General features: G+C 36.1%; 2 protein-coding genes across 3 annotated transcripts; one reads left to right on the top strand and one right to left on the bottom strand.

Moving 5' to 3' along the window:
- Positions 1-1,596: 1,596 nt before the first annotated feature.
- Positions 1,597-11,398, top strand: LOC121264793 (katanin p60 ATPase-containing subunit A-like 2). Of its 2 annotated transcripts, none has more exons than XM_041168092.1 (11): positions 1,597-1,930; positions 2,437-2,607; positions 2,691-2,746; positions 4,118-4,183; positions 4,363-4,470; positions 4,550-4,616; positions 5,800-5,884; positions 7,825-7,988; positions 8,896-8,997; positions 9,632-9,854; positions 11,027-11,398. In XM_041168092.1, exons 1-11 carry the CDS (start codon positions 1,892-1,894, stop codon positions 11,158-11,160), a joined length of 1,215 nt encoding a protein of 404 aa, XP_041024026.1. In that variant the 5' UTR covers positions 1,597-1,891; the 3' UTR covers positions 11,161-11,398. The 2 variants fall into 2 exon arrangements, with proteins under 2 accessions (XP_041024026.1, XP_041024027.1); XM_041168093.1 differs by having other exon boundaries at positions 1,598-1,930; positions 2,464-2,607.
- A 1,405-nt stretch (positions 11,399-12,803) lies between these two features.
- On the bottom strand, positions 12,804-17,073 carry LOC121264794 (calcyclin-binding protein-like). The gene is made up of 5 exons (XM_041168094.1): positions 16,806-17,073; positions 13,884-14,024; positions 13,420-13,659; positions 13,269-13,328; positions 12,804-13,110 (listed from the first exon to the last, which is right to left on the bottom strand). The coding sequence occupies exons 1-5, from the start codon at positions 16,914-16,916 to the stop codon at positions 13,006-13,008; spliced, it is 657 nt and encodes a 218-aa protein (XP_041024028.1). The 5' UTR covers positions 16,917-17,073; the 3' UTR covers positions 12,804-13,005.
- Positions 17,074-25,704: the final 8,631 nt, after the last annotated feature.

Raw genomic sequence — 25,704 nt, 5'->3', positions numbered from 1 at the left:
CCCGAGCTCAACCCAAATATATATATATATAAATATAATTTCATTATCAAAACGATGTCGTTTGGAGAGTTTTAATTTAACCCTACCTCCTAGTCTCTTCCCAGTTCCTCCCCTCTACCTCTCTCTCTCCTCTAGAGTGGCTCACTAGCTCTCAACCTCGCCGTGACCCGCAACACCGTCTCTCTCTCTCAGGCTCTCTCCTTCACTCTCAGTCCCTCTCTAAGTCTAAGATTTCTCTCTCTCTCTCTCTCTCTCTCTCTCTATTATTTCTTGTAATTGATTGTGGAATCTTGTGTTCTTGTGAACTTCTTGTGATTATAGATTTGTTGTTGATTTTTTATTATATTTTTTTGTGAATCTTATGCATGGTGGCTCATGGGTGGGTGGTGGACGGGAGGTCCGCCCCCACCCCCGACACCACTATGGGGTGCCCTGTCCTTGATGTGCAGGGACAGGTTCTGGAGAAGAAACCCCACCCTCCGTTGATGTGGAGGCGGGGGGTGAGAAGGGGGCTATCCCGCCCCGTAGGGTTTGGGTAGCACCCTAATCTTTGGTTAGGAGCTCATGTAAAATCTAGTTTTACACACTCCAATGACAATCACGTGCTGCCACTTAAAATCCTATAACTTTTTAAATAAACTTAATTACACAAAATTATTATTAAAACCCTAAATAAGAAGTGTGAGCTCAAAAATTACAAATGCTTTATTAATTTTTAGATGGCTTCTCATCATCACTCCAATCATCTCTTATGACGGTAGAGCTGATTGAAATCATCAAATATTAGATTTAGAACTGGTTGTATAAGATGAGTATTTTGTTAGAATTGTTGGCGGTGGGTTGGGACAAATCCAACGACTGTCGGACAGCCACCAAATTTTTTTAAATTTAAATTTAATTAATTTGAATTTTATTGAGTCTAATCTAGTACATGATTTGTTAAAAACCTGTCACGCTCTTATTAGAGGGTGTAAACTAAGTTTTACACAAACTTCTAATTTTAGGCTTTTTCTTTGTTGAAACTGTCTTAGGAATGACCTCTAAAAGAATTTTTCTTTTTTTTTTTCTTGGGTTCGAACTGCGGATAGTTTTAGGAACGAGTAATGTCCAATATAATCATAAATTGTACAAATATTGCACATTAATTTTGAAAAAGAATAAAATTTATTATTAAAGAATTAATTTTTTTTCATATAGATTATATATTTACTATTTTTTTAAAAAGAATACGGTGTTTACACATTTTGTAACTGTAAATATTATTTTTTTTTAAGAATAACATTTAGGCCTCATTTAAATTGAGAGATGAGATGAGATGAGTTAAGATGATTTTTAAATAGTAATAAAATTTATAATTTAAATAATGTGAAGATTATCCGGCGGTTGCACCAGCCGGTTGAACAAAGCTTTTCTCATTTATGAATTAAATTTTATAAATAATAATGGGACTATCTCCCAATCCAAACCGATTCTTAGAATTTTCTTACGAGTTTGGACGGGTATGTTTTGGAAAACCATTTTTCGAACGCTGGAAAGTAATTATTAAATTATGGTTTGGAAAATTGTTCGTTTTACGCATCGTGGAAAGCATGTGAAAAGACAAATGTTCGACCAGTCCCTCGTCTCCTCTGTAACTCACTCGATCGCGGAACGGCATCATTTCCCGAGCCGTAATTCTGCTCAAATAAAAATAATTAGATGCCTGCTAATATCATTGGCACGCGCACCGCACGCGTCACGTGCTTCTTCTTCCTCTACTTCTCTACTCGTTCCTGCTCTGCACTATGCGCTGTGTGAGAGAAGAGAAGAGAAGAGAAGAGGAGAAGAGAGAATTTCAGAAAGCCTCTCTTTTCCTCTTCCTCTTTTCCTCTAGCAGATCCGATCTTAGACCATGGCCGACGAACCTCAACTCACGCGCTGGTCCTTTATGGTATTCTCTCTCTCTCACTCTCTCTCTCCCCCCCCCTTCCTGTTTGGATGCTGAGAAACTTTGTGACGAAAAAGAAAATCAATTTGTTATGTTGATCTTGGATTTGACATTGTTCGCAATTTGATGAAACTAGAATCTTCGCTTAGCTTAGTACACTATCGGCTTTTCGGAGTTTTAAACTCTTTATTTTGTCTGATAAATCAACAGATTCGAAAAGAGCGGTTTTTCGTTTTTCGTTTTTCTCGCATTTTCCCACCATTCAAACATAGAATCAATCGCCTTAGCTGCATGGTTCAACTTCACATTTTATAATGGATTTCCTATTCGCTCGAGAAATTTTTGTGTTGATATCTTTGAATTATGCTCATCATGGTTTTATAATTGCATTGCAAATCTTGTCTTAGTTATCTAGCTGATTTTGAAAAAAAGAAAAAAAAATCTAGCTGATAGGACTTACTGCGACTTGTGCATTGTGCATTTATCAGAGCTATCATGTGTATCTATAGGATTTTAAAATTTTTTATGATGCCAAGTTTGGTAGAAAGAGGTTGCCGGAAAATGGTCAAGTAGCCGATAAACCGCTGAGTAATGGCAGTTCTTCAGCTGTGACGTCAAATGGGAACTCGCATGTGAAGAACGCATCTGATATGGCCATATATGAGCAGTTCCGGGGCCAGGTAGTGCATTTGCTACATCGCATGTTGAATTTGTGATAGTAGATCTTATTCAGGGCCTAACTGACTTAGTTATTTGTTTCCAGGAGAGGAGCTCGACACATACAATTGGAGTTCTGTCTGGTCAAACTGATGAGAGACCGTATGAGTTCTTGATTCTTTACTTCATGCAGTTTTGTTTTCTTTTATCTTTTGTTGGTTTTAAAGTGTGGAATTCTTGATAATCATCTTATGGTACTGTGGTGGGGGTATAAATGGCATTTGCATTGGTTTTGCAGAGAACAAAAAGTTCATCATTACTTTTAGAACTCTAAATACAATTTTATGAAGTTGATAATGACCTGGTAACATAGTTCTATTTCTCAGAGTTCAACTCTTGTTGCTAGAAATATTCGCAGCACAATCATTGAAAGATGTTACTATCAATTGATTACATTCAGACAGTGCAGTGGGCGGGTGGGCGGGTGGGCGTTTGTTTTTCTTTTGGGGGGGGGGGGGTGGTTGGGTTAAATAAGTAACTGCTGTGTTGATTTGAAAGGCTACGAACATTGTGCAATCCATTCTTTTATTTTGCCTTTTAAAATCAATGGTTTTGTGTTTGTTTTTTAGAATGATATGAGGAAATACAGTGAGCGCATGTACTTCACACGTTCCTTGCATTAACGTATAGTTGATATGTTTTACTGGTAAAAAAAAGTGTAGTTGATATGTTTTATGAGGTATGCTAGAGGCATTTATTGGCATGTTGAGTTGATCTTTCTTGGCTCAGGAATTTTTCTTCTTGAGCGTCTCATTATGCAGTGAACAATTATGAAGCATTTGTGTGATTATGCCTTCCAATATTGAGCATCTATGATTTATGACTTCAGTACAATTTACCTTCAAATATCTTCATTAATGATTGGTGGTGAAGAACTCTTCATATTATTATTGTGATTTTTTTTTTCGACGGGATGGGGAGGGGGGCTATGATTGTGTTTGGGATCTTTCTTTATAAGAATATGACAATGTCGTCTCACCTTTCCTACTATATTTATATCTCAGACATGTGTATGTATATAAAATTCTGAAGATGTGTATCGCATATTTCAATTTAGAAAATGGAGATTTTTTTTTGGGGACAGGCTGGAGTGGGGTGGGGAGGGATCAGTGGATTAACTCAAATATATGAGTAACACATTGATTGACATTGGCTAAAACGCTGACGATATAGTAAGAAATGGTGTGATGGTTCTGAATTAATTCAACTTGCTTCATTCTTAATTTTTCTTGATGATATTGCCTACCTATTCCCTTGAAGATACTAACCAAGGGAAATAAACACATAGTAAAAAGCCTACAAATGGTCCAAGACTGCAACCTAGGGTGATTGCAGCATTACCCTTTAAAATTTTTTTTCTTGATATTTTCAGTAACGACACTGGAGTTTCTGATGCTGACAATCATATATGATGGAATAAGTATTTTATGAATTCTTGGAGAACCTGCTAATCTTTTATGTTCACCTTTTCAGGCAGAAGTCTCTTCTCCCTCCCTTTGAGTCTGCAGAAATGCGGACCCTGGCTGAAAGTTTAAGTAGGTAAAATGCTAACACGAAGGAATTCGCATTAGGCAACACCTGTTACTATTATTGCTTCTTTATAGTCTGGTTGGCCGAGCATTTTTCTGTTTAACTTACATAATGGAATCTTAAACTACACTTTTCTTTTTAAAGTAAATTTTAAATCACACTTATTGTCTTTGTTACATCTTATGCAGAGATATCATCCGTGGTAATCCAGATGTTAAGTGGGAAAGCATCAAGGGGTTAGAGAATGCCAAACGTTTACTTAAAGAGGCAGTTGTCATGCCAATAAAATATCCCAAGTAGGTCTTGTTCATGGAATAAACTATTAAGAAGTTAGTTACGTTGATCAAGTTAAGCTGATCTGTCCCATTGTTCTAGGTACTTTACTGGTCTTTTATCACCATGGAAAGGCATTCTCCTTTTTGGCCCTCCAGGGACAGGAAAGGTTCGTAAATTGTCTTCTGATTTACTTTATTTTACCTGTTTTTATTTAATTTATTTTAGACAATTTATTTTATTTTACCTGTTTTTATTTAATTTTTTTTCTTTCATGACATTAATTGATTGTCTTACCCTAGACAGTGATGAGTTTGGAGTTCTTTTTTACTTGTCTTGATGTTAATTGACTGAGGTAATAGTTCTATTTTATTTTGTTCTTTTGCCTCGGAGGAGAAAAGGGAGGGGGTGGGGGCTACATATATATCCTCTCCTCTTTTGCCCTTCAATTTTTGTATTCAGTCTTTGTCCAAACTCAAATTTTCATTTGGCCCACCCCCTCCTTCCCTCATGGTCCTGTTGCTACCATTGGAGCTAACTTGCTTCTGTACAAGTTATTACTCAACAGAGATAGTACGTCAAGTTAGAAAAATGAGTTTTCTGTAAATACTCATTCATACAACAGAAATGTTGAACAAAAAATTTAACATCCTTGTGATCTGTTCACATGAGATATTAATTCAATTAAAATCAAGTGGGAGTATGTGTAATTTGGCTTTTGCCTAAATTGACTTCCTTGTGATCTGAGTTGCTGTCTACAAAGGCTGACCATCCTGACAGGAGAAAACATTATTGAGAAAGGAAATAGTTTGCCAGATCTGACATTTTGCTATTTTAATGATGAAAAATTCTATTCACGAGCCTGCTTATTGGTATACCAAACATGCTACTGATGTGGAAGCTTGCCACATCAACTAGCATAATATATATGTATATTTTATGATTGATGTGGATATATATATGTATATGTATATTTTTTATGATTGACGTGGTTCCACAGTAAGTGCTGTGATTATACTAGTTTGTAAGTAGTAGAATTCTTTAATGATTGATACAGTTCAATGTACAATCATTTAGTGGGAATATGAGTCACTTATAAACAAAAAACTAGGAGCATGTGTAAAATGGCTTGCCAAACTTCCCTCGAATGTTTTTTGATGGGTAATAGAATTTTTTTAAAATAATTCAAATATTTAGCCCAAGTACACAGGATATATACTAGAGAAACTGGAATTAGAGGAGAAAAAATTATTGAGAAAGGAAATGGTCTGCCAAAGCTGACATTTTGTTCTTTTTATTTTAATGATTGATACTCTAGAATTTCATTGTATCACCATATCATTTTTCTGCAGACCATGCTTGCCAAGGCTGTTGCAACTGAGTGCAAGACCACATTTTTCAATATTTCAGCATCTTCTGTTGTCAGCAAATGGCGTGGTATGTCAGTATCACGCAGTTTTTCTTTTTCTTGCACCCATGTTGGTTCCAATTCAATGCTGGTTTCATTCCTTTAGTTCGAAAACCTACAGACAACATTTTGTTGTTTATTGAGAGGACTCGTGCGGAGTTGGTCTTCGTTCCTCCTCTGGGATCAGGATCGAACACTAGAAGCCCTATTCAGTGAAAGAATCGGTTATGTACGAAACTGGAGCTAAGTTAATTTGATACTGTGAACAATAAACAAAACATATATTCCATACCGACCTTTTATTGTACCGGATCAGTTGTGAAGAGCTCTGGCTAGTCCAATTTACCTCACGCTCTTGGATGAATTATTAGGACATAAAGTACTCCATAAAATCATCGATGTGGAAAAAGGAGCAGCAAACTGTATTTAACAAAATAAGACTGAAAGCCAGTTGTAAATAGTTGAACTAAATGGGTGTTGAGGGTTGAAGTTTGTTTAGAGTGCTAAAGGACTACATGTTTGCTCGATGACATGGCATGATGTGATTGGTTTTTTAGAAAAGCCACTGGAGAAGGTAGGAAGGTCATACATATGATCCCCTGTAGAAGGCAGTGGTTAGTGGATATTGATGTAGGGTAGGCAAGATTGCATTGTTAGCTGCGATTAGTTGTCAAGATGGAAAGGTTTCATGAGGATTCTTAAATGGGGAGATCCAAGATCTGGAGTAGTTATTTGTTGCTGGTTGTCTCCATTCCTAATTAATGCTGCGTATGGAAGGAATTTATGAGCTTTTCTTTTTCATGAGTAGAAGTAATTTATGTGCTAATTGTTTTAATATACACTGCAAGAGATTTGCACATGGTTTTAGTGGTATTTAATCAAATATTTGGCTCATCTTAAATTTTTGGGGTGCATGCAATCTAAGATTGGTTTCATTTTTAATTTTGTGATGACCAATACATTTCATCACGCAATTTATGAGATTGCTGCATTTTGATCTTTTCTCAAATACATTTCACCTTATGACTCTTATGATTTCATATGTATATATGCATGAGTGCAGATAAGAGCTAAAATTACTCCAACCTTACTCACAAAGAAAACCGCTCATTTTAAACACACCAAGTGTCTTAAAACAGCTAGCCTCCATTGGTGGGTCTCAGTTATTATATGAACATGATAACACAGCAATGTGGAAGTTGGACAACGCTCTCAGGTAGGTACTGAAAGGGGATGATGGATGGTATTGAGCCCAATGATGTTATATGACTCAGCAAGATCTCATAGGTTGCTGGCTCTGAACTTAGAGGTTCTATTGGAAAATTGTGGTGCAAGATATTTATCAATATGAGCGGTTATCCATTTCTAAAGGATAAGCTACCAGCTATGTTAAGTATTTCTCAAGTTTGTAGAGGCGATAAAGTAGATGAGCAGACCTGTTCTTTGTTTGGTTGAAGATGGTATTTGTTCAAAACTCAGAATTTTATTAGGAAACTGTCTGAGTGGATTTAAACTGTGAATGTGACATAAATTTGTCTAGAGGCTTAGACAGCTGCTTCCATGGTTTATTTGCACTGGTAAGGGGTTATGTATATTTTAGTCAGATGGGAATCCTTTTCTTGTGTGATGGCATATTATTAGGCTAATTAAATCAGACCAATTATGATGCTAAACTCTTTTTTTTTTTTTTGGCCCTTTCATATCAGATTTCACCTAAGGCTTCCTCAATTCAAAAAATGGTTCTAGATATTCCACCTTATTTCATACAAAAGTGGTGGAACCTCATCGTGAAGATGTGGTGCTCTTTCATTGTTGATTTCTCCCATTCCTTATGTTTTTATTGGTTCAAGCACTCCACTAAATTACAGGGAGGGAAAAAAGCAAACTCGTAATATTAGATGTGCTATCTTCTTCTTTTTATCAATTTGATTCAGCAAGTGACTTGCATTTTGGTTATATGACATTGCAGGCGACTCAGAGAAGTTAGTTAAGGTGTTATTTGATCTTGCTAGGCACCATGCACCATCAACTATATTTCTTGATGAAATTGATGCTATTATTAGTCAACGTGGTGGTGAAGGACGTAGCGAGCATGAAGCAAGTAGGCGTTTGAAAACTGAGCTGCTCATACAGGTGACGTCTACTACTATGTGGACTGGACAATTACATGAAGCATATGTGCTCATAAAAATAAAACATAATTCCTACGTCCCATTGGTGAAAAGCCAATGATTTACCTGATCTGTGTGATGTGGATGTGTTACACTGGTCTGGGGTTTAACCGGGTTAAAGGCTTGTTGCGTTTGCATGGTTTCTGTGATTCCTCATCAAAAAAGGATGTTGGATGTTAGATATTCTTGTTGTCGTAATTTGTTTGATATATATCTGTTAAGAAACCCCTAGGGGTTGGCTCAAGTGGTAGAGGCCTTGGGCTTGGGGGTATGCTCCCCCTAGGTCTAAGGTTCAAATCCCCTTGGGTGCAAACAATTTCTAGGGGCCATCGGACTGGGACATTTTCCCATTGAATTACCCAAGGTGCACTTGTGGAAAACTCCTTGCTAAGGGCCCATGCACTCCCGGGATTGGACTGGATCCTGTTCCGAACACCCAGTGCCAATAATAATAATAATAATAAAAATCTGTTAAGAGCAATACTTTTAGGAGGAAAGTTTTATAATCAACCAACTTTGTCCAAGTAACTGCAATTATCATAGTTGAATAATGTGTAACAAGAACAGGGATTATTATTACAAATTACTAATATGGATGTCGAATCCAAACAACAGGAAATCAAATTTAGTCTCATTTGTTTTGAGGTTGTCATGTTCTGCATTGGCACCTATGCCCTTGTTGCATTGGCACATATTCTGCATTGGCAACTAATTGGGATTGTCAGCTCCCGTTTGTGAGAATTCAGAAACTCAAATAAATTATATTGATGAATTATCAGTTATCTTTAGTTAATATATTAGTTTATGGAATGATTTATCATTCATGATTTCCATATTTATCAAAATTAATCACTCGGATTAAATTGCAGATGGATGGTTTAACGCGGACAGATGAGCTTGTTTTTGTTTTGGCAGCAACAAATCTCCCCTGGGAACTAGATGCAGCGATGCTCCGGCGTCTTGAGAAGCGAGTATCCTTTTCGAGAATTCATTCTAGTTATACACTATAGGAAAAGGGATTAGGTTAAATGGTTATAGTCTTGTAGTGGCTATTTTTGTGATTTTGGCTATAATGCTGAGCTAATTTTATCATGCAAGAATCTTAATTGTTGGCACATTATCAAATTCGTGGAGGTCATTTTAAATTTATGGTAATTATTGAATCCAAAAACTAGTTTTTGGATCTAATTTGAAGTGGGGATTAGTTGACTGCCGATTAGTATAAGTCGATATTTACTGTTCCTATCAAGTAGGAAAACAAAATTATACAACTTTCAACATTGCAAAACCAATATATTTCAATCCGGGGCCTGCTTTTTGGCATTGGTTATTACCAAGCTTCAGTTAACTATCCAGTATCTGTCTCTTGGCTCCGGTTCTCATTGTGTTAAGACACTGTTATTGGATCCAGTAGCATCTCCTCCCACAGGACAAGGGGCGGAGGGTTAGGTCACAATTGTACTTACCTATAATAAAAAAACTCTATATATTTGGTATTTCAGTCAGATGGTAATGTTATAGATGAAAAATAAGCTGATCTGGTATAGCAAAGTTTAGTTTCTCTATTCATAGTAAAATGGTTCTCCTTTGACCATGATAAATAAGATCCTAGTGCCGTTGCCAGAGCCAGAAGCAAGAAGATCCATGTTTGAGGAACTCTTGCCATCACAACCTGGCGAGGAGAAGCTTCCTTATGATTTGTTGGTTGAAAGGACAGAAGGCTATTCAGGTTCAGATATTCGATTACTGTGCAAAGAGGCTGCTATGCAGCCCCTTAGACGCATAATGGCAGTCCTTGAAGAGACACAGGAATTAGTGCCTGAGGATGGTATGTGACTTCCTCTACTTTATGCAGGTTTGAAATTTACAAAAAATGTCTGATACAAGGATCACAGGATGAGTACATAAATTTCTTTGCTTATAACCCCCTTTTAGATGCCTTTGAGGAGAAACTGGTTGAAGAATGTGCTGCTTTGTATCTCATTTGCAGTTTCTCTATGCATGATGAGGATATTACTGACTAACTCCGCATGATAAGGGATCATTGTCTGATGCAATTGTACAAGCCTTGGGCTGCCACACAAATTCGTGTCTCAAGAGTGATCCCTCCCATCTGAAATGCTAAGGATAGGACCCATATCCAATCTTCACTCCTCCGAGGATCCCACTTATTTGGGATCAGTTCTGAGTAATGACATCAATGATATTAGATCTTATATATGACCATATCATAGACAGAATATGCCAGAATCAAGCGAGGGTGATGAATGAGAGGGCGTCTCTTACATGCTGGTACTCAGAGGCGTTAAAAAAATGACTTTAGGTTCACAAGGTGTTTGAATGAGTACCATATGATGTTATGTCAAAGCATCCAATGCTCATTTTATGCGGCATTTGGTTTGGGAGATCCAAATTCGTCGCCAACATCCTGATTTCTAAATCTGATATTTGGGAGTTTAAATGGCAAGAAGTGTATTGATGCTAGCAAGCTCTTGATTTGCTTAGAAATTTAACAAGATTAATGGGAACGTGAGATTTTTATGTGCATCTTTTTGCTTGCTTTGAAGTTCTTTATACATTCTTAGGAATCTTGAAAGATGTTGTGAACCAAATGTGTTATAGAAAACTGTTTGACATGATTACTAGAAAGCATCCTACAGGGTAAATTCTGTTTATTATAGGTTACCCTTTATTCGTTGTTAATTATGTGTGTAAGTGAAGCAAGTTTGAGTCTTATGCCATCAATCTTAACATACACTATTAATTTCATTTTACCGTAATAAAATATTATTTGTTGCAAGCCATAGGGTGCAAATATTAGAAGTTTCAGTCATTATTGTCACCCTACATGGTATAACCTTTTTCTCTCTTTTTATAAACTAAATAAGAGGTCAACGCATGGGACATGTTTTTCTTTATGCTCTTTTTTCCTTGAACTTCTTAATCTTTGACCCATTGTAAACGTCATTTTGAACTGAAGGATCAATTTTTGACTTACAGAGTTGCCTAAGGTGGGGCCAATCGGGCATGAAGACGTAGAGACAGCTTTAAAGAACACCAGACCATCTGCTCATCTGCATGCGCACCGTTACGAAAAGTTCAATGAGGATTATGGTAGTCAAATTCTCCAATGAAGCCCCCACAACCTTGCCCCTTACTTTCAACCGGGAAACGTAGGTGTCAAAGTTTTATTGGTTTATCAGATTGTTATCATTCATTTAACCACTGGGACTTTTAAGCAGTGTTTATAGTTACCAGAGTAGAACTCAGCTGTTCCAAGCACGTTGGATTCTTTGCAGTGCTTTATGCTGTAGCTTCATATTGTGACAGGTTTGACTGGATATGAAGAATATCATTCGGCTTTCTTTCTTCCTTTTCGTTCTTTTCAATCCCAGGCATCTTTTGTTTGAAATAAGTTGTTCGATGATTCTTTTTCTTTCTTTTTTTAGTAACTCTTCTGGGCAGAGCTAATAAATAAGCTTATTTTAACGGTTAGACAATGGGTGTATTAAATGAGAGTTATTTTTGGAAACCTTTTCAAATACCTGTTGTTCTTTATCACTGTTGATGGATTGTTAAATTTGAGAGACGGCTGCAGAATGAAGTTATCTGGCACGGGGCGGGGCTGAAGTGAGTGATGTTGATCGTGGGGCTCTCTTGGCTATTTATAAAACGTCAATCGTTGTTGATTCGCTGTTGGCTTTGTTTCTCAGTCGAATCGAATCCATTGATAGTAGCTTAATTTCTTTCTTCTTGGGGCGTTTTAGCTTTACAACAAGGAAGTTGGTCTCAAAGTTTAATATACGAGATGTGTTTAGATCGAGGATGAGCTTGATCCAACCGGTGATGCCCATTGAGCGCGCATGTTTAGGATTTATGCTAGAGAAGGGGATGATTGACAGCAGACAATCTAGCAATTCCATGAATAGCAAGCACCGTTTAAAGCTTTTATCATGTTTTAGATGAGGTCGAACTGCTCCATATTCCATCTTTCAAGATTTTTGGCTGCCTTCATTTTTCAAGGGTAATTTGACCTGACTCATAAATTCATAGAATTTTCATTTTATAGCAGACAGATTGACCACTTAACTGTTAACACAATCTAACCACTGAGGGTGGTCACTCAATGGTCTATGAGTTTGTCAGTGGGCACTAGGTCCTAAGATCGAATCTCGAAAGCACTCAGGATTATTAGTAATCCATTGGCTCATAGACCATTGATGTCCTCGTGAAAATGGGGTTATGGCTCAAGTCCGACTTGTAGGAAGTGCCTGCGATTGTTGCCGTCTAGACCCCTCCCGTCTGACTCTCCAACAGGTTAGGTGCTATTATGATCACGTCCTAGTAAGGAAGTCATCTCTAGTCGCCCCCTCTAATCCTTTTTTGTGAGGAAAAAAAAAATTTACACAATCTTAAACCTAACACTAACTTAACCTGAGTTAAAAAAACATCTAATTTAGGTGAAAAATGAAAGGTGTGTTATAATTTGCAGATAAAAAGTATTAATTTCCACCTCTCTCTATGTAGGAAAAGCTCATAATCTAGAGATTTTCCGGATCCAAATATTTGCCATGACGATGTTGTTGAACTCATCACTTGCACAGCATCGAATTTGGAGGGCTTGGAAGAGGCGCTAATCTTCCTATTTGTTTTTAGCAGGATTACATTGATCAAGCTTTGGTATTGCATGAAAACTTGATAATGAAAAACGTCAAAGTAAAAGAGGAAATCCAGATACGAAAAACCGACAGTTTGCACAAGAAAATTGAAGCTAATATGCAATAGAACTTCATACCAAATGACAGAAAACTATCCAAAACACAATGTAACTAAAATTTGAACACAAGATGATAACCACCTAAAACTAGACTTAATAAATAATTAACGGGCCAGCAAACCATTGCGAACCCATCATATAAACGCCAGCATCCAGTCAAAACACCATTCAATAACACAAATCAAAACATCTCTTCACAGGCTCAAGGATACCCCTTCAATGGATCTGCTGTTTTGCCAGACCTCGCATCAGTCCATGCTTTTGCAATTGTTCGCTTCATTTCGTCATCCCCTTCCTCGTACATATTCTGAAATTTGCAAATTGAGGCAGAATACAAGATATAAGAACTTTTATCACAGAAGCTTCTGATGGATCATGTTTGAAAATATGGTTAATGCACAAGTGAGTGAATGTGTGGGTGATCATGCACATATGTTGCTAACGAGAAAGCAAGGTGGAACTCACCTTCATTAAATCCATGATTCCAGCCATGGGATCCCGCTCTTTGTCCACATTCGGTTTCAGCTGTTTGATAAAAGAAAAATGTATTTAGTTGATAATGTTCAATGGAAACATATAAAATCCAACGACCGTACCTCTAAGATTAAGCAATTACCTTGTCCTCTTTAAACTGCAAATCTGACCAGTTCCCCTTTGAAGCTTTGAATAATGTGATAATGACCCTTGTAGGCTTAACTACCACCTTACACTTATCTGGAACAATCTCCTTGTTTAATTTAGCAATGGCACATCGGTAGTTCTTCCCTTGGACATCATGGAATTTGGCGTCAACAGACACTGGCTTAAACTCAGTTTCAATTTTTTCCTGCTCAACTCCCTCTAGTGATATATATATCTGCAGGTGGCAGAATCTAGATTAGACTAAACAATGATATGAAATAAGCACTACCAGGATTAAAAAACCATTTGTTGTCAAGAAACACGGTTGAAGATTGAAAGTGAAAGCCCACAAACACTTATATTTTGCATGTATTCTTGACTTGATGCCTTCCAAGGATCAAATACAAATGTAATAGCTTTCTGCAAACTCTTTTTTCAGCAACCAAAGTTAGTTCTTACCTTGACTTTGTCATTGTCTTGATCCCAGCTGAATGATCCAAGCGTAAGATACTTCAATGCTGGATCTGTTGACACCTTAGGTGCACTAGAAATAGGAGCTGGAATTTGCAAGGGAGGTGCTGAGACAGCCTCTTTTGACAGCTGCACGGTGGAACCAAGAGCAGGTCAGTACTTGCAAGCAAAATATAGAACCACAAAAATTATCTCATTTCCATGGATACCCTAGCAAACTGATTCAATCAATGGATGAACACCGAGTAGATAATCAGAGTATTGCGAAACCCATTGGGTGCATTTCATCATGGCAAGTAAATTGCACAAATACATGTTAAGAAATCACTTCCAGAGAAGCTATTTCCCATTTCCATTGGCAAGTATAAATATGGCAGACATAATATATATCAAAGGTAATGACGATACACAACTCTTATTATAAAAAATAAGCTATAAAATAGTTTTAGGAAATTTCATTTAAAACAGAATTGTTAAAAAAAAAAAAAAAAAACTAAAACTTTTGTGTATATATCACTTCCCGAAAAAGCATAATAATAAGAGTCCCCAAATCAAATCACGTTGTTATCAAAATAAAAAAGTAAACTTTATTCGTTGAAAAATCATAACAATAACTGATTCTCATATAATGATATGATATCTCCATCCGCAAAAACTCAGGATTTAGATGAGCAATCAACACATATGAACTGCCTTGCAGTGAGAAGAAATGGAATGGTGTCGAAAGAGTTGTGTGTGTGTGTGTGTGTTTTATTTTTTATTTTTTTCTTCCTTTGAATTATCATTGTTGAACTTAGGGATGCAAATGAACTGAGTCGAGCAGAATTTGAACAAGGGTTCTCGAGCTTGATTAGCATGTATATGAGCTCAAACTCAACTCGAGCTCAAGAAAAATTGAAAACTTCTGATTGAACTCAGCTCGCCTAACATACATTAAGGTCAAACTCGACTCGAACTCGAATAAAACAAATAAACGAGTTGATACGAGCACGAGCTCGAGTTAATTCTCTTGTAATAAGATTTGCTAGATATGCCAACAAGCCCCCTAATGCACAAACAACATCCTAATGAACATTATGAAGGCATCTTACTCACAACTATAATAATGCAGACGATAGGAACATGTAAGTTTATAACAAATATAAATCATATGAACATTATAACCTAAATTTTGTGCAAAAAGGTGCATTCTTTATTAAGTAATTAAACTTAAAGAGAATATAAGCCACTAACACAAAACTAAAGTATGAAAACTGCTGCATTTAATCAAATATCTATTAGGGAAATAGGAAAAAAATAAATAAATTTTGTTTTATCGATCAAGTTAGACTCTTACCCAAGCATGAGGTGATCTAACAAAATTTGCTTCCAAAATCGAACCTATGACTTGGACAAGAGAATGAAAAAAAAATAAGATTTTGGATTATTTAGAAGAATATAAACACCAGAGGACCAGAGAGTCAAAGACTTATGGAGTGAGGGTTTGGGGTGTTTGTAACTTTTCAATAGAAGTTTGGAGCTTGGACATAAATGCACATGAAGAAGAGGAACATTGAAGCAGAAATTGAGGGTGAAGTGTGTCGTCTTGTGTTTGGGAAGGAAGAGAAAGAAATTGTGAAGAGTGTTAAGTTGGGAAAATCGAAAACCTCATGGTGGCAAGTTGGGAACTAATGTAAATAGTGTTGATGTCATACGTTGGGAAGTGAAGTCTTGGGAAAAAGTTGAAAGGCTAACAATGGGAACTTTTGTAAAGTACTAGAGTGATTGTGGGAATTGATGCAAATAGTATTAAAGTGATGTCATAAGTGAAGTGCAGAGCACTAACATTAGACTTACATCAAGAATACCTAGAACAATTATTGATCATAATTTTAAAAATTACATAATAAAGTTATTAATTTAATATTAAAATATCCAATTATCATGATATGATACTAAATATGGCCAAATAATCAAAATGAATTAGATAAGAAAGTGCCATAATCAAATTAGAGTTGCTTACTCTTTATAAACATTTGACTCAATAATTCTTTTGTGAACTTAAGACATTATTATACTCAACATTATTCTTTTGTAACCTTGTTATACATAAAAGTAACAAAATATATTACTTATACAAAGTATCTAAAATAATACATATAACACAAAAATATATACAATAAAAGAATATATGTAAGAATATATATAAAAATATTATGAGTATTATAATGAGTCCAAAACAAGTCGAGTCGAGTATACGAATTTTGTTCGTGAGACTAAACCGAGTCGAGTCAAGATTATACGAATTTAGCTCGTTTAATATTCAAACTAATATTAGTGGTCGCAACAAACTCATTTATCAAATGAATCAAATTTAAACCGAGTATATACAAGTTAAGCTCAAACTATTCACGAGCGGCTTTGTTCGTTTGTAGCCTTAGTTGAACTGTAAGGCCTTATTTATTTTTAGAAAACATCTCAATTCATCTTATCTCATCTCATCTAATAATTACAATTTTTTCAAATTTTTAAATAAAATATAATAAGTAAATGAACTTTTTCAAATTCTTAAAATAAAAATTATATTAAAAAAATCATATTCTAACAATATTTTAACTTTATAATATTTTTATTCTAATTTCCATCTCAACTCATTTCATTTCATTTGAACTCACTATCCAAATCCGCCCTAAAATATATGAAACATTGTAAATTTGGAAAGTTGCAGTGCTAACCAGAAATTTACCATTTTAGCTTAAATTAAGAAAATAAATTAAAATCGTGGAAAAGATCATGCCTAAGAAAATCTGGTCGTTTCTGGACTACATTTCATAATGGCAGGATCACTGGGTTCAATAACAAATAAAATGAAGAAAATGAGATTAAGAGAAAAAAAAAAAAAAAAAAGTGTAAGAAGAAAGAAAGGAGAACCTTCTGAAGGTTGCGAATCTCGGAGGAAATGAGAGATACAATACGAGGCCTCTTGGCAATGGTTTGGAGGTGATGAAGCTCCTCTAAGTCCAGCGCGATTTCGTCCGCCATTTTTTGATGTCCTACACGCGCTTAGCTTTCCAAGTTCAATGTCGCCGCAAAAGAACGTAGCAGCTGAGACTCGGAAATGGCAGTACGAGGGCTTTTTGGTTGAGTGTATGTATATGGCCTGGGAATGGAATATGCTAGAACTTACTGCAATCACCGTCTGATGAGTTGGAGGGGGCAAACTTGGGTTTTCAGATTGGGGCCGTATGAAAAAAAAAAAAGGTTCTAGAGGATCACCAGCAGAGGGGCGAATAAGCAAGTGGCACGTGTTTAATGGTAGTGGGCACTCGTCCGTGTTTGGGTAAGCCATCTGGGCTGGGTTAATAATGGACAGTATGGATTGGGCCTAAAAGCCTAATTTCTCGTGCCTTAAAACCCAACTCATCCCCATCTTAGTCGTGATGCCGAATTGTACGAGATCATGATACTACCTGTATAGTCAGCCTGTTGAGACCGAAATTAAAGGTACGAACAATGATACACGTATATTTTTTTTAAAATTTTTTTATATAATTATGTATTAAAATGAGAATATTTCTATAAAGTAATATAATTTTTATAAATTATTTTATAAAAATATTCCTCATTTAATATTACGAATAAATGTTTTTAGTATATCAATTTTCTTTACAATAAAAGGGATAGTGTGAGCGGTAATTTTTGTTTGACACCATTAAGTACATATTTGTTTTTACCATTTTTTTTCTCGGTAAGTAAGTATTTTATAGATAAACTAATAGATACAAGACACAAGTTCAGTGGAGTGGGAGTCTCATACAGTTTTTCCAAAATCAACACACATTACAACACAAAAGTAAGAAAATAAAGAAGGTGATTGGAGTAAAAAATTTGACTCCCACCCAATTCCCATAAGAAGAGACCGCTTGAAGACGATTTTTGAATAATTTGATAAACAAACTATTAACCTACCGCTAAAAGCCATAGTACAAAGGGGTTTTTTAAGTGATTTGCTTTGTTTAATGCAGCAAATTACATGTTTATCCATCTAGTATATTTCGGGTAGGCTTTTAGGTGGGGGTCTTTTTGTATTTTATTTTGAAGTGTCGTTTGGATAGTGAGTTGAAATGAAATGAAAATTAAAAGTTGAATAAAATATTGTTAGAGTATTATTTTTTAATATTATTATTGTTTTGAGATTTGAAAAAGTTGAATTTTTTATTATATTTTGTATGAAAATTTGAAAAAATTATAATGATAAGATGAGATGAGTTGAGATCGGTTTTCAATCCAAACGGGCCTTAGTGTGTGAGTCTTGGCTTGGCTTTTTAGGTAGTGTATTTTCTCTTCTTCTCTATTCGTAAGCGTGTTGGCTTATTCAGTCATTTGGAGACCTGATTTACCTTCTTGTTACATCATTTTTATTCGCTTCTACAATGCGGTGTGGTAACATTGTCATATTGGATTTAAGAGTTATGGGTGAGATGATGATGGCAAAGCATGGAGAGGAATTTGGGAGAAAATGGGTTTGCGGTTTTCGATTCATCCCCATCATTTATTACATTTGGTGGAGAGGATATTGTGTTGTTCGTGGTACTGAGTATTGAAGTTGGGGATTTCATTCGCACGGACCCTTTGCCATTGAAGTTTGGGTGTCTTTTGTTCATTCTCGGTGCCAGTACGCTGTGCATATAATTCTTCCTAGCCATTTTTGTGTTTCAGTATGATATTAGGTTCTTCTTGTTGGGGTGTTCGGATAGTTGTCTTTTAGTGATCTCTTGCCTCTATTTTTTGTTGGCTTGAATTTGAGTTTATTTGAATTCTAAATTGTGAAAAAGAGTGATCTAAAAATGATCAAACAAAACTCATACTTACTATAACTATAAACACGAAAACCCCAATCCATAAGGAGACCTAGTTCCCAATTCCAAACAAATGCCCAATAAACTTTGAGAACTTGTTCTATAAGAAAAAAATCTGGAAAGCGAAATTAAAAAAAAAAAAAAAACATGGAAAGAAAATAATGATGGTTGTGACTTGTGAGTACCAATGAAGGAAGGGAAGTCAGTACTAGTGGTGACCATGAAGCAAAGTGCGAGGAGTGCAAAAGCAAACTGAGATAAGCGGAGGGTGAGGTCACCAGGAAGGTCGGGCATGCATTGGATATCCTTCATCTGCCCTCTAGGCACCGCATCATTGACTGTGTCGGACGTCATTGGTGGAGCCTCAACCGGGTGCATCGCTGGGTGGATCACATTCATTACCTGCCTCTTTTTTTTTTTTTACCTCTCGCAAAACAGTACACACCCTATCAAATAAATGGTAATGAAAACAATTATTTTCCCTCTATCAAGGTAACCTGTTGTTCAATTGTGCTATAAGCCTTCGATCTACTGTTGTGCTTTTGTTTGTTAAGTATGTTATTTATTTGTTTTGTTGTGCTTTATAGTCTGAAATAACTCTTTTCATGTATGAAGAGTTTGACGAAAGATACAATGCCCTAGATGTGACATAATAGAAAGCAATTCCATTTAGATGTATATTTAACCTTAGGAAAATACTTTAATCATAAAAGAATTACACAAAAGTAAATCCACAAACTGATATGATTTGATATAGTACGTTAGATTGTAAATTTATTTTTATTATAAAGTAGATTTAACGGATTCTATGAAACTACATCAGTTTGTGCGTTTATTTTGTATAATCTTTTTATGTCTGTAATAGTTCTCTTTCACCTTATTGATCAATTGATCATGTATTAATTTTCTAATAGAGATGGTGGGTTTTTGGATTGGCCCGATGGAAAAATTGTGTCGCAAGTTTTTGCGGTATGATTCAAGCGGCCTTTGAAAGTTGTCCTTCTTAAAAATATATATCTGATTTTGTTTTTCCTGCAAGATACCTGAGATTTAATTAGTAGCATTTGTCAGTACGTTGGGATTAGCCTTATTTAAGATTGAGTTGTCGAAAATCATGTAGAGCTTGTTTAATGCTTGGGCTTGGTTCAACAAGAACACGTGGGTGTGTAAATTGCCTCTTTCAATAAAACATGATAGAAGGAACTTTTGAATTTCCACCTTTTTAATTCATAGTCTACTACATAGTCTTGATGCGAATTCAAGGAAATGGCATATTGGGATTAATCACTTGACTAAATAACAGTGGTATTTAGCTATAAATTGTTAATTAGTTGGTGGTGATCAAGGTGTACATTTTGTTCCATCTTGCAATGTATATATCAATGCTTGGTACAGATCAATGGCTAAACTTTGGCATATGCTTTTGGTGTTGACGGTGGACTAGCAACAAAATATCTAAGACCAAAGAGTAGCACTAGCGTGCCGCTTGCAGCTTAATTACCGCTGCAAGTGACCGCTAGTGCAAAACTAGTGTTTTTTTTTTATCCAATTTTTTTATTTACATTTTTTTGTAATTTTTTAATATTTTAAAAAAATAAAAAAAATACATCAATACACTTAAAATCACTTTCTTAATCACTAAGTTAAAAAAAAAAATTGACAAGTGGTTACACTGAGCGGTATAGTTGGGGCGGCAGACTAGCTTTATTGAAGACCAAAACTCAAGGTTCATGTGTCATCTCAAACTGCATGGCTTGCAACTGCCGGAAGTTCAAGTGAGAATTGCATTCATGATTTTTGCTTTATCAAAATTTTATTGAGATAGCAAATGGATAATATCCATGCTTTATCATATTTTTGTACACATTATTGTGACTGTTAAGAGTTGTTATTGGCAGATTAAACATTTAGTTGCTGGTGCAATAGCATTAATGGGCATTGGGGGCGCCGGTCTTCGACTCTTCTATTCATCTTTGGCAAAACATTAACGTAACGTATCACATAGCTAGCTAGGCTACTAAATTCAACAAAAAATTAAGAAGACAAAATGATCCAAACTTCAACTCACAGCATTAATAGAATATTGCAAAACCAATTTATAATATACAAACAGAAAGATATTAACTCTCTCATTTTAGTGAATTAATGAATTAAGATCAAAACAAAACTACGTAGAAATTATAGAAAAAGGCAAAACATTTGATATATATGTATTACTCATTTCAATGATCATTGCACACATCCTCAATGGTTTTCCAGATAGAAAATCTTTTGAAAATTTAAGAAATTCAGCCTTAATATGCACAACATGAGCTTGTACAATATTTGCATGAGGCAACCAATTAAATTAAAGTAGCATTAATTATTATCAGAAGTTATTACTTTTATGTCTAATACTGTTCTACCAAATCTTTTGTCCAATCCAGAATCATACACAATAGGAAATTACAGTACTAGACACACCATAAAGTATTCCTACAGCAAAAGATGATGAAACTCTAATTAATAAATACATGGAGTTCTAATTAAAATTCTTATACATAACGAAAACACGTACTACCTGGTGCTATGATTCCATGAAGCTGGTTGAAATCATCCTTGAGTTTCCATAAGTTAACCTCCTAGCTAAAACAAGAAAGACAATTATATTTAAACAATAAGGGAAGTCATAACCATGAAAAGAGCACGAATCCTCCATACCTTTGGGATATAAATCGTTTGGTCTATCTTTGACGCATGAGAGCCGATGTTTTCTTGCGTTTTTTACTGATAAATGTCAGTATGTATAGAACAATCAATTTGAACAAGAAATGGAATCGATCGCTTTCAGAGTTGAATTAATTTTTCTGTTCTTTCTTGACCAACTTCACCCCTCAGTCCTCATTTTGGAGCTTTTGAATTCACAGCAAAAAACCTTATATCGAAAATGAGAAAATCAAAACAAGAAAAAATATGTATAGACCAACTATTTTTTAACGGCTTAATTGTCTGTAACAAAACAGAGGAAAGGGACGAGAGTGCTCAGAGAGCATGGGACATGGAATTCTGGAAAGTGCTCTTCTATTCAATGAATACTGTGCACGATACAAGCATCAACTTATACACATATTTCCTAACAAACTAACCAATTTACATACTAAAAACAGAAGCCATCTTAATATGGAAATATGTACAAATAATAATGAAAAGAATAATCAACATAATAAAAAGGAAGTGTAGCGTAGCTGGTCATCCTTCTTCAGACTTCAGTATTTCTTCTAAACGACATGTAACTGTTACGGGTGGATGACGACCTGCAACTTCATTATGTAATAGCCCCCCGCAAGATGGAGAATAGAGATTCACTATTCCTATCTTGGATAAATGTCTTTGTAGAAGATAAGAAGGCAATGCCTTTGTAAAGATGTCAGCTAGCTGGTATTGGGATGCAATATGAGCTGTGGTGACAACTCCTTCTTGAATTTTATCCCTTATTAGGTGACAATCCAACTCGATATGCTTAGTCCGTTCATGGAAGACCGGATTGGCAGCTATGTGTAGAGAGGCTTGGTTGTCACAATAAAGTATTGCAGCTTGTGGATGTGGAATTTTAAGATCAGAAAGCAAGTAACGGAACCAAGTGAGTTTGGAACAAGTTGAGGCTATGGAACGGTACTCGGCTTCAGCCGATGAACAAGATACTACAGTTTGTTTTTTTGTTTTCCAAGAAACAAGTGAATTAATAAGAAGGATACAATATCCTATAGTAGATCGACGAGTGTCGAGGCATGAAGCCCAATCCAAGTCACAATAGGCTTTGAGCTGAAGTTGAGAGGTAGATGGCAGCAAAATACCTTGTCCTGGGGCAGCTTTGATGTATCTCAACACTTTGTGAGCAATGGCTGAATGTTAAGTCCTTGGGTTGTCTATAAACTGACTAAGGAGTTGCACAACATAGCACAAATCAGGCCGAGTGAGGGTGAGATACAATAAGCGACCAATGAGCCTCTTATAAGAGCTTGGATCTGAAATGGGATCGCTAGAATCCTTGCTCAATTTAAAATTATGATCAATGGACAGTTTGGTGGGTTTGCTGCCAAGGGTTCCTCAGTCAGCCAAAATATCCAATGCATACTTGCGTTGGCCTAGGTGAATTCCTTTAGAAGATCGGGCAATTTCCAAGCCAAGAAAATAGTGTAAAGAACTAAGATCCTTGATCTTAAATTGGCTATTAAGGAAATATTTGAGAGCTGTGATAGTTATGGGACAATTTCCAGCCACATAATATCATCTACAAAGATTAGCAAGGCAGTAAATGCAGTACCATCAAGCTTGGCAAAAAGGCTATAGTTGGCTCTAGATTGCTGAAAACCAAAGGCAATAAAAGAGGAGGAGAATTTTGAGTACCACTGTCGTGATGCTTACTTAAGGCCGTAAAGGCTCTTAAGTAACTTGCATACTTGTTGAGATCCTCATTTGTTGTATCCCCAGGATTTGCGCATGTAATTCTCCTTTTCTAAGTCACCATGGAGAAAGGCGTTGTTAACGTCAAATTGATGAAGAAACCATTCTTGGATGGTTGACACCGAGAGCAAAACCCGAACTGTCACAAGTTTAGCTACCGGAAAAAATGTCTCTGTGTAATCTATGCCCTCTTGTTGTGTAAAACCTTTGACAACAAATCTAGCTTTTAATCTCTCAACTGACCCATCAGAATTAAACTTAGTTTTGTAGACATACTTGCAGTCAATGGCATCTTTTCCAGGAGGTAAATCAGTGATAATCCAAGTTCAGTTCTATTCTAAAGCTTCCAGCTCATTATTCATGGTCTGACACTAGCCAGGGTGTGCCACGGCTTGCTTGTAGGTTTGAGGTTCAAACACAGTGGAAATAGAGGTGGAGAAGGCACTAAAAGTAGGTGAAAATTTCTGGTAAGAAATAAAATTTGATAGTGAATAGGGATTACCATGAGGAGGTGCAGAAACCTTGGATAACGATTAATCTGAAGTTGAAAATGAGGCCTGGTCACAGTGAAAGTCTTGCAAGTACTGGAGAGCTCTTCTTGATCTAGTAGATTTGCGAAGTGGTAGAGTATTAGATGAACATGGGAGGGGTGGAGAGGGAGGATAATTGATGGGAGACGTATGAGAGGATGTAGTGGGTAGAGATAGTGATATGATTTCTGGGAGGGTAGTGGAATTGGAGGGTGGAGTTGGAGTGGGAAAATCAATATTATTAGATAAAGGTTGGGAGAAAACAGGGCTGGGATTTGAGGATGTGGTGGAAATAGGAATGGGCAAGGATTGAAAAGGGAATATTGACTCATGGGAAATTACATCCCGAGAAATGAAAATGGTTTTGGACTCAATGTTAAATAGTTTATACCCTTTGGTACCAAAGTGGTAAACAAGAAAAATGCACATGCGACCTCGGGGATCAAATTTTTTTTCTACCATGGGAAAGGGTAGAAGCAAAATAGAGGGAATCGAAAATTTTGAGGTGAGAATAGGTGGGTGGAGTGTGGAATAAAAGTTCAAAAGGAGTTTTATTCTTGAGGAGTGGACTAAGGGTTCTATTTATTAAGTAGGTTGCCGTCAACACAAAATCATTCCAATATTCTAGTGAGAGACCGGCTTAGAGTTTTAAAGCACGAGCCACATTAAGTATGTGTTGCTGCTTTCTCTCAACAATTCCATTTTGTTGAGGAGTGGCAACATAAGTGATGTGATGCACAATTCATTTGGAGTTAAAAAAATCTGTCATGAGGAATTCACTGCCATTGTCAGTTCTCAATATTTTGATTTTCAGTTCAAATTAAGTCTCAACAAGATTAGAGAAAGCTTCAATGGTTTTTCTTGTTTCTAATTTATTTTTGAGAAGGTACAACCATGTACTTCTAGTGAAATCATCCACTAAGGTAAGAAAAAATTTAGAACCATCATAAGCAGGAGTCGAACATGATCCCTATAGATCACAGTGCACTATTTCAAAGGGTTTTGAGGTTTTGTGTATGCTGTGAGAAAATGGAAGTCGATGTTACTTGGCCAATGGACAAATGCAACAAGGCTTTTCATTAGAGGTAATATTCTGTTTTACAATAGGATTTGAAATTAAATGCAAAACAGGAAATGAAATATGACCTAGGCGACAATGCCATAGGTCAGTGACACTAACAGGACTCAAAACAGATGCAGAAATTGAAGATTTGGCAAGGAAAAAATGCGAGAGAATGGTAGCTAGAGTTGAAGGAGAGACTGTAGTTCTAAGCAGGTAGTAGAGACTATTTCTCATTTCACCCTTCCCAGTCGTTATCCAAGATAAAAGGTCCAGGATGAGACAAAAATCAAATAAGAAAACTAGGCAACAGGTTAGTGTAGAAGCCAATTTTTTTGCTGAAAAAAGATTAAATTGAAAAGAAGGGACACATAAAACGTCTGTGAGAAAAATTGAGGGTGTGAGTTGGACACATCCTATATGAGTGACAGGGACTTCAGTCCCATTTGGTAGTTTGACAGAATAAGAAACCTGTGCAATGATCTTTGTGAGAGAGGAGATGAAGCAGACCATATAGTTTGTTGCACCAGTGTCTAAAATCCAAGGAGTGTCTCGTGTGTGCAATGATTTATGTGTGGATGTGGATAAGCAAAAAGAAATACCAGAAAGCTTAGAAGTCGAAGCTGAATGAATGTTGGACTGAATCTGATTAGCTGATGGCTGAGCAGTAATGGGAGGCTCCCTCAGCTGGAGTAGGGCCATTAATTGTTAGTATTGGGACTTAGTTAAACCAATTCGATCATCACTGAGATCCGCAAGGTCAGAAATAGGACTTGGAGTAGTATGAGTGGCAAACACAACATGATTTGGGGTTTTATTGTAAAATTTATGGCCTGGTGGGTACCCATTCAACTTGTAACATTTCTCCATTGTATGTCCAGATAAATTACAGTGAGAACACACAGGGGGCTTAGCATTACCAGCTTTGAAACAATTCT

The sequence above is a fragment of the Juglans microcarpa x Juglans regia genome, chromosome 5D (assembly GCF_004785595.1).
Source record: "Juglans microcarpa x Juglans regia isolate MS1-56 chromosome 5D, Jm3101_v1.0, whole genome shotgun sequence".
In the NCBI taxonomy this organism is placed as follows: Eukaryota; Viridiplantae; Streptophyta; class Magnoliopsida; order Fagales; family Juglandaceae; genus Juglans; species Juglans microcarpa x Juglans regia.
Note: the sequence above shows the minus strand (reverse complement) of the source record. Positions and strands in the feature narration are given on the sequence as shown.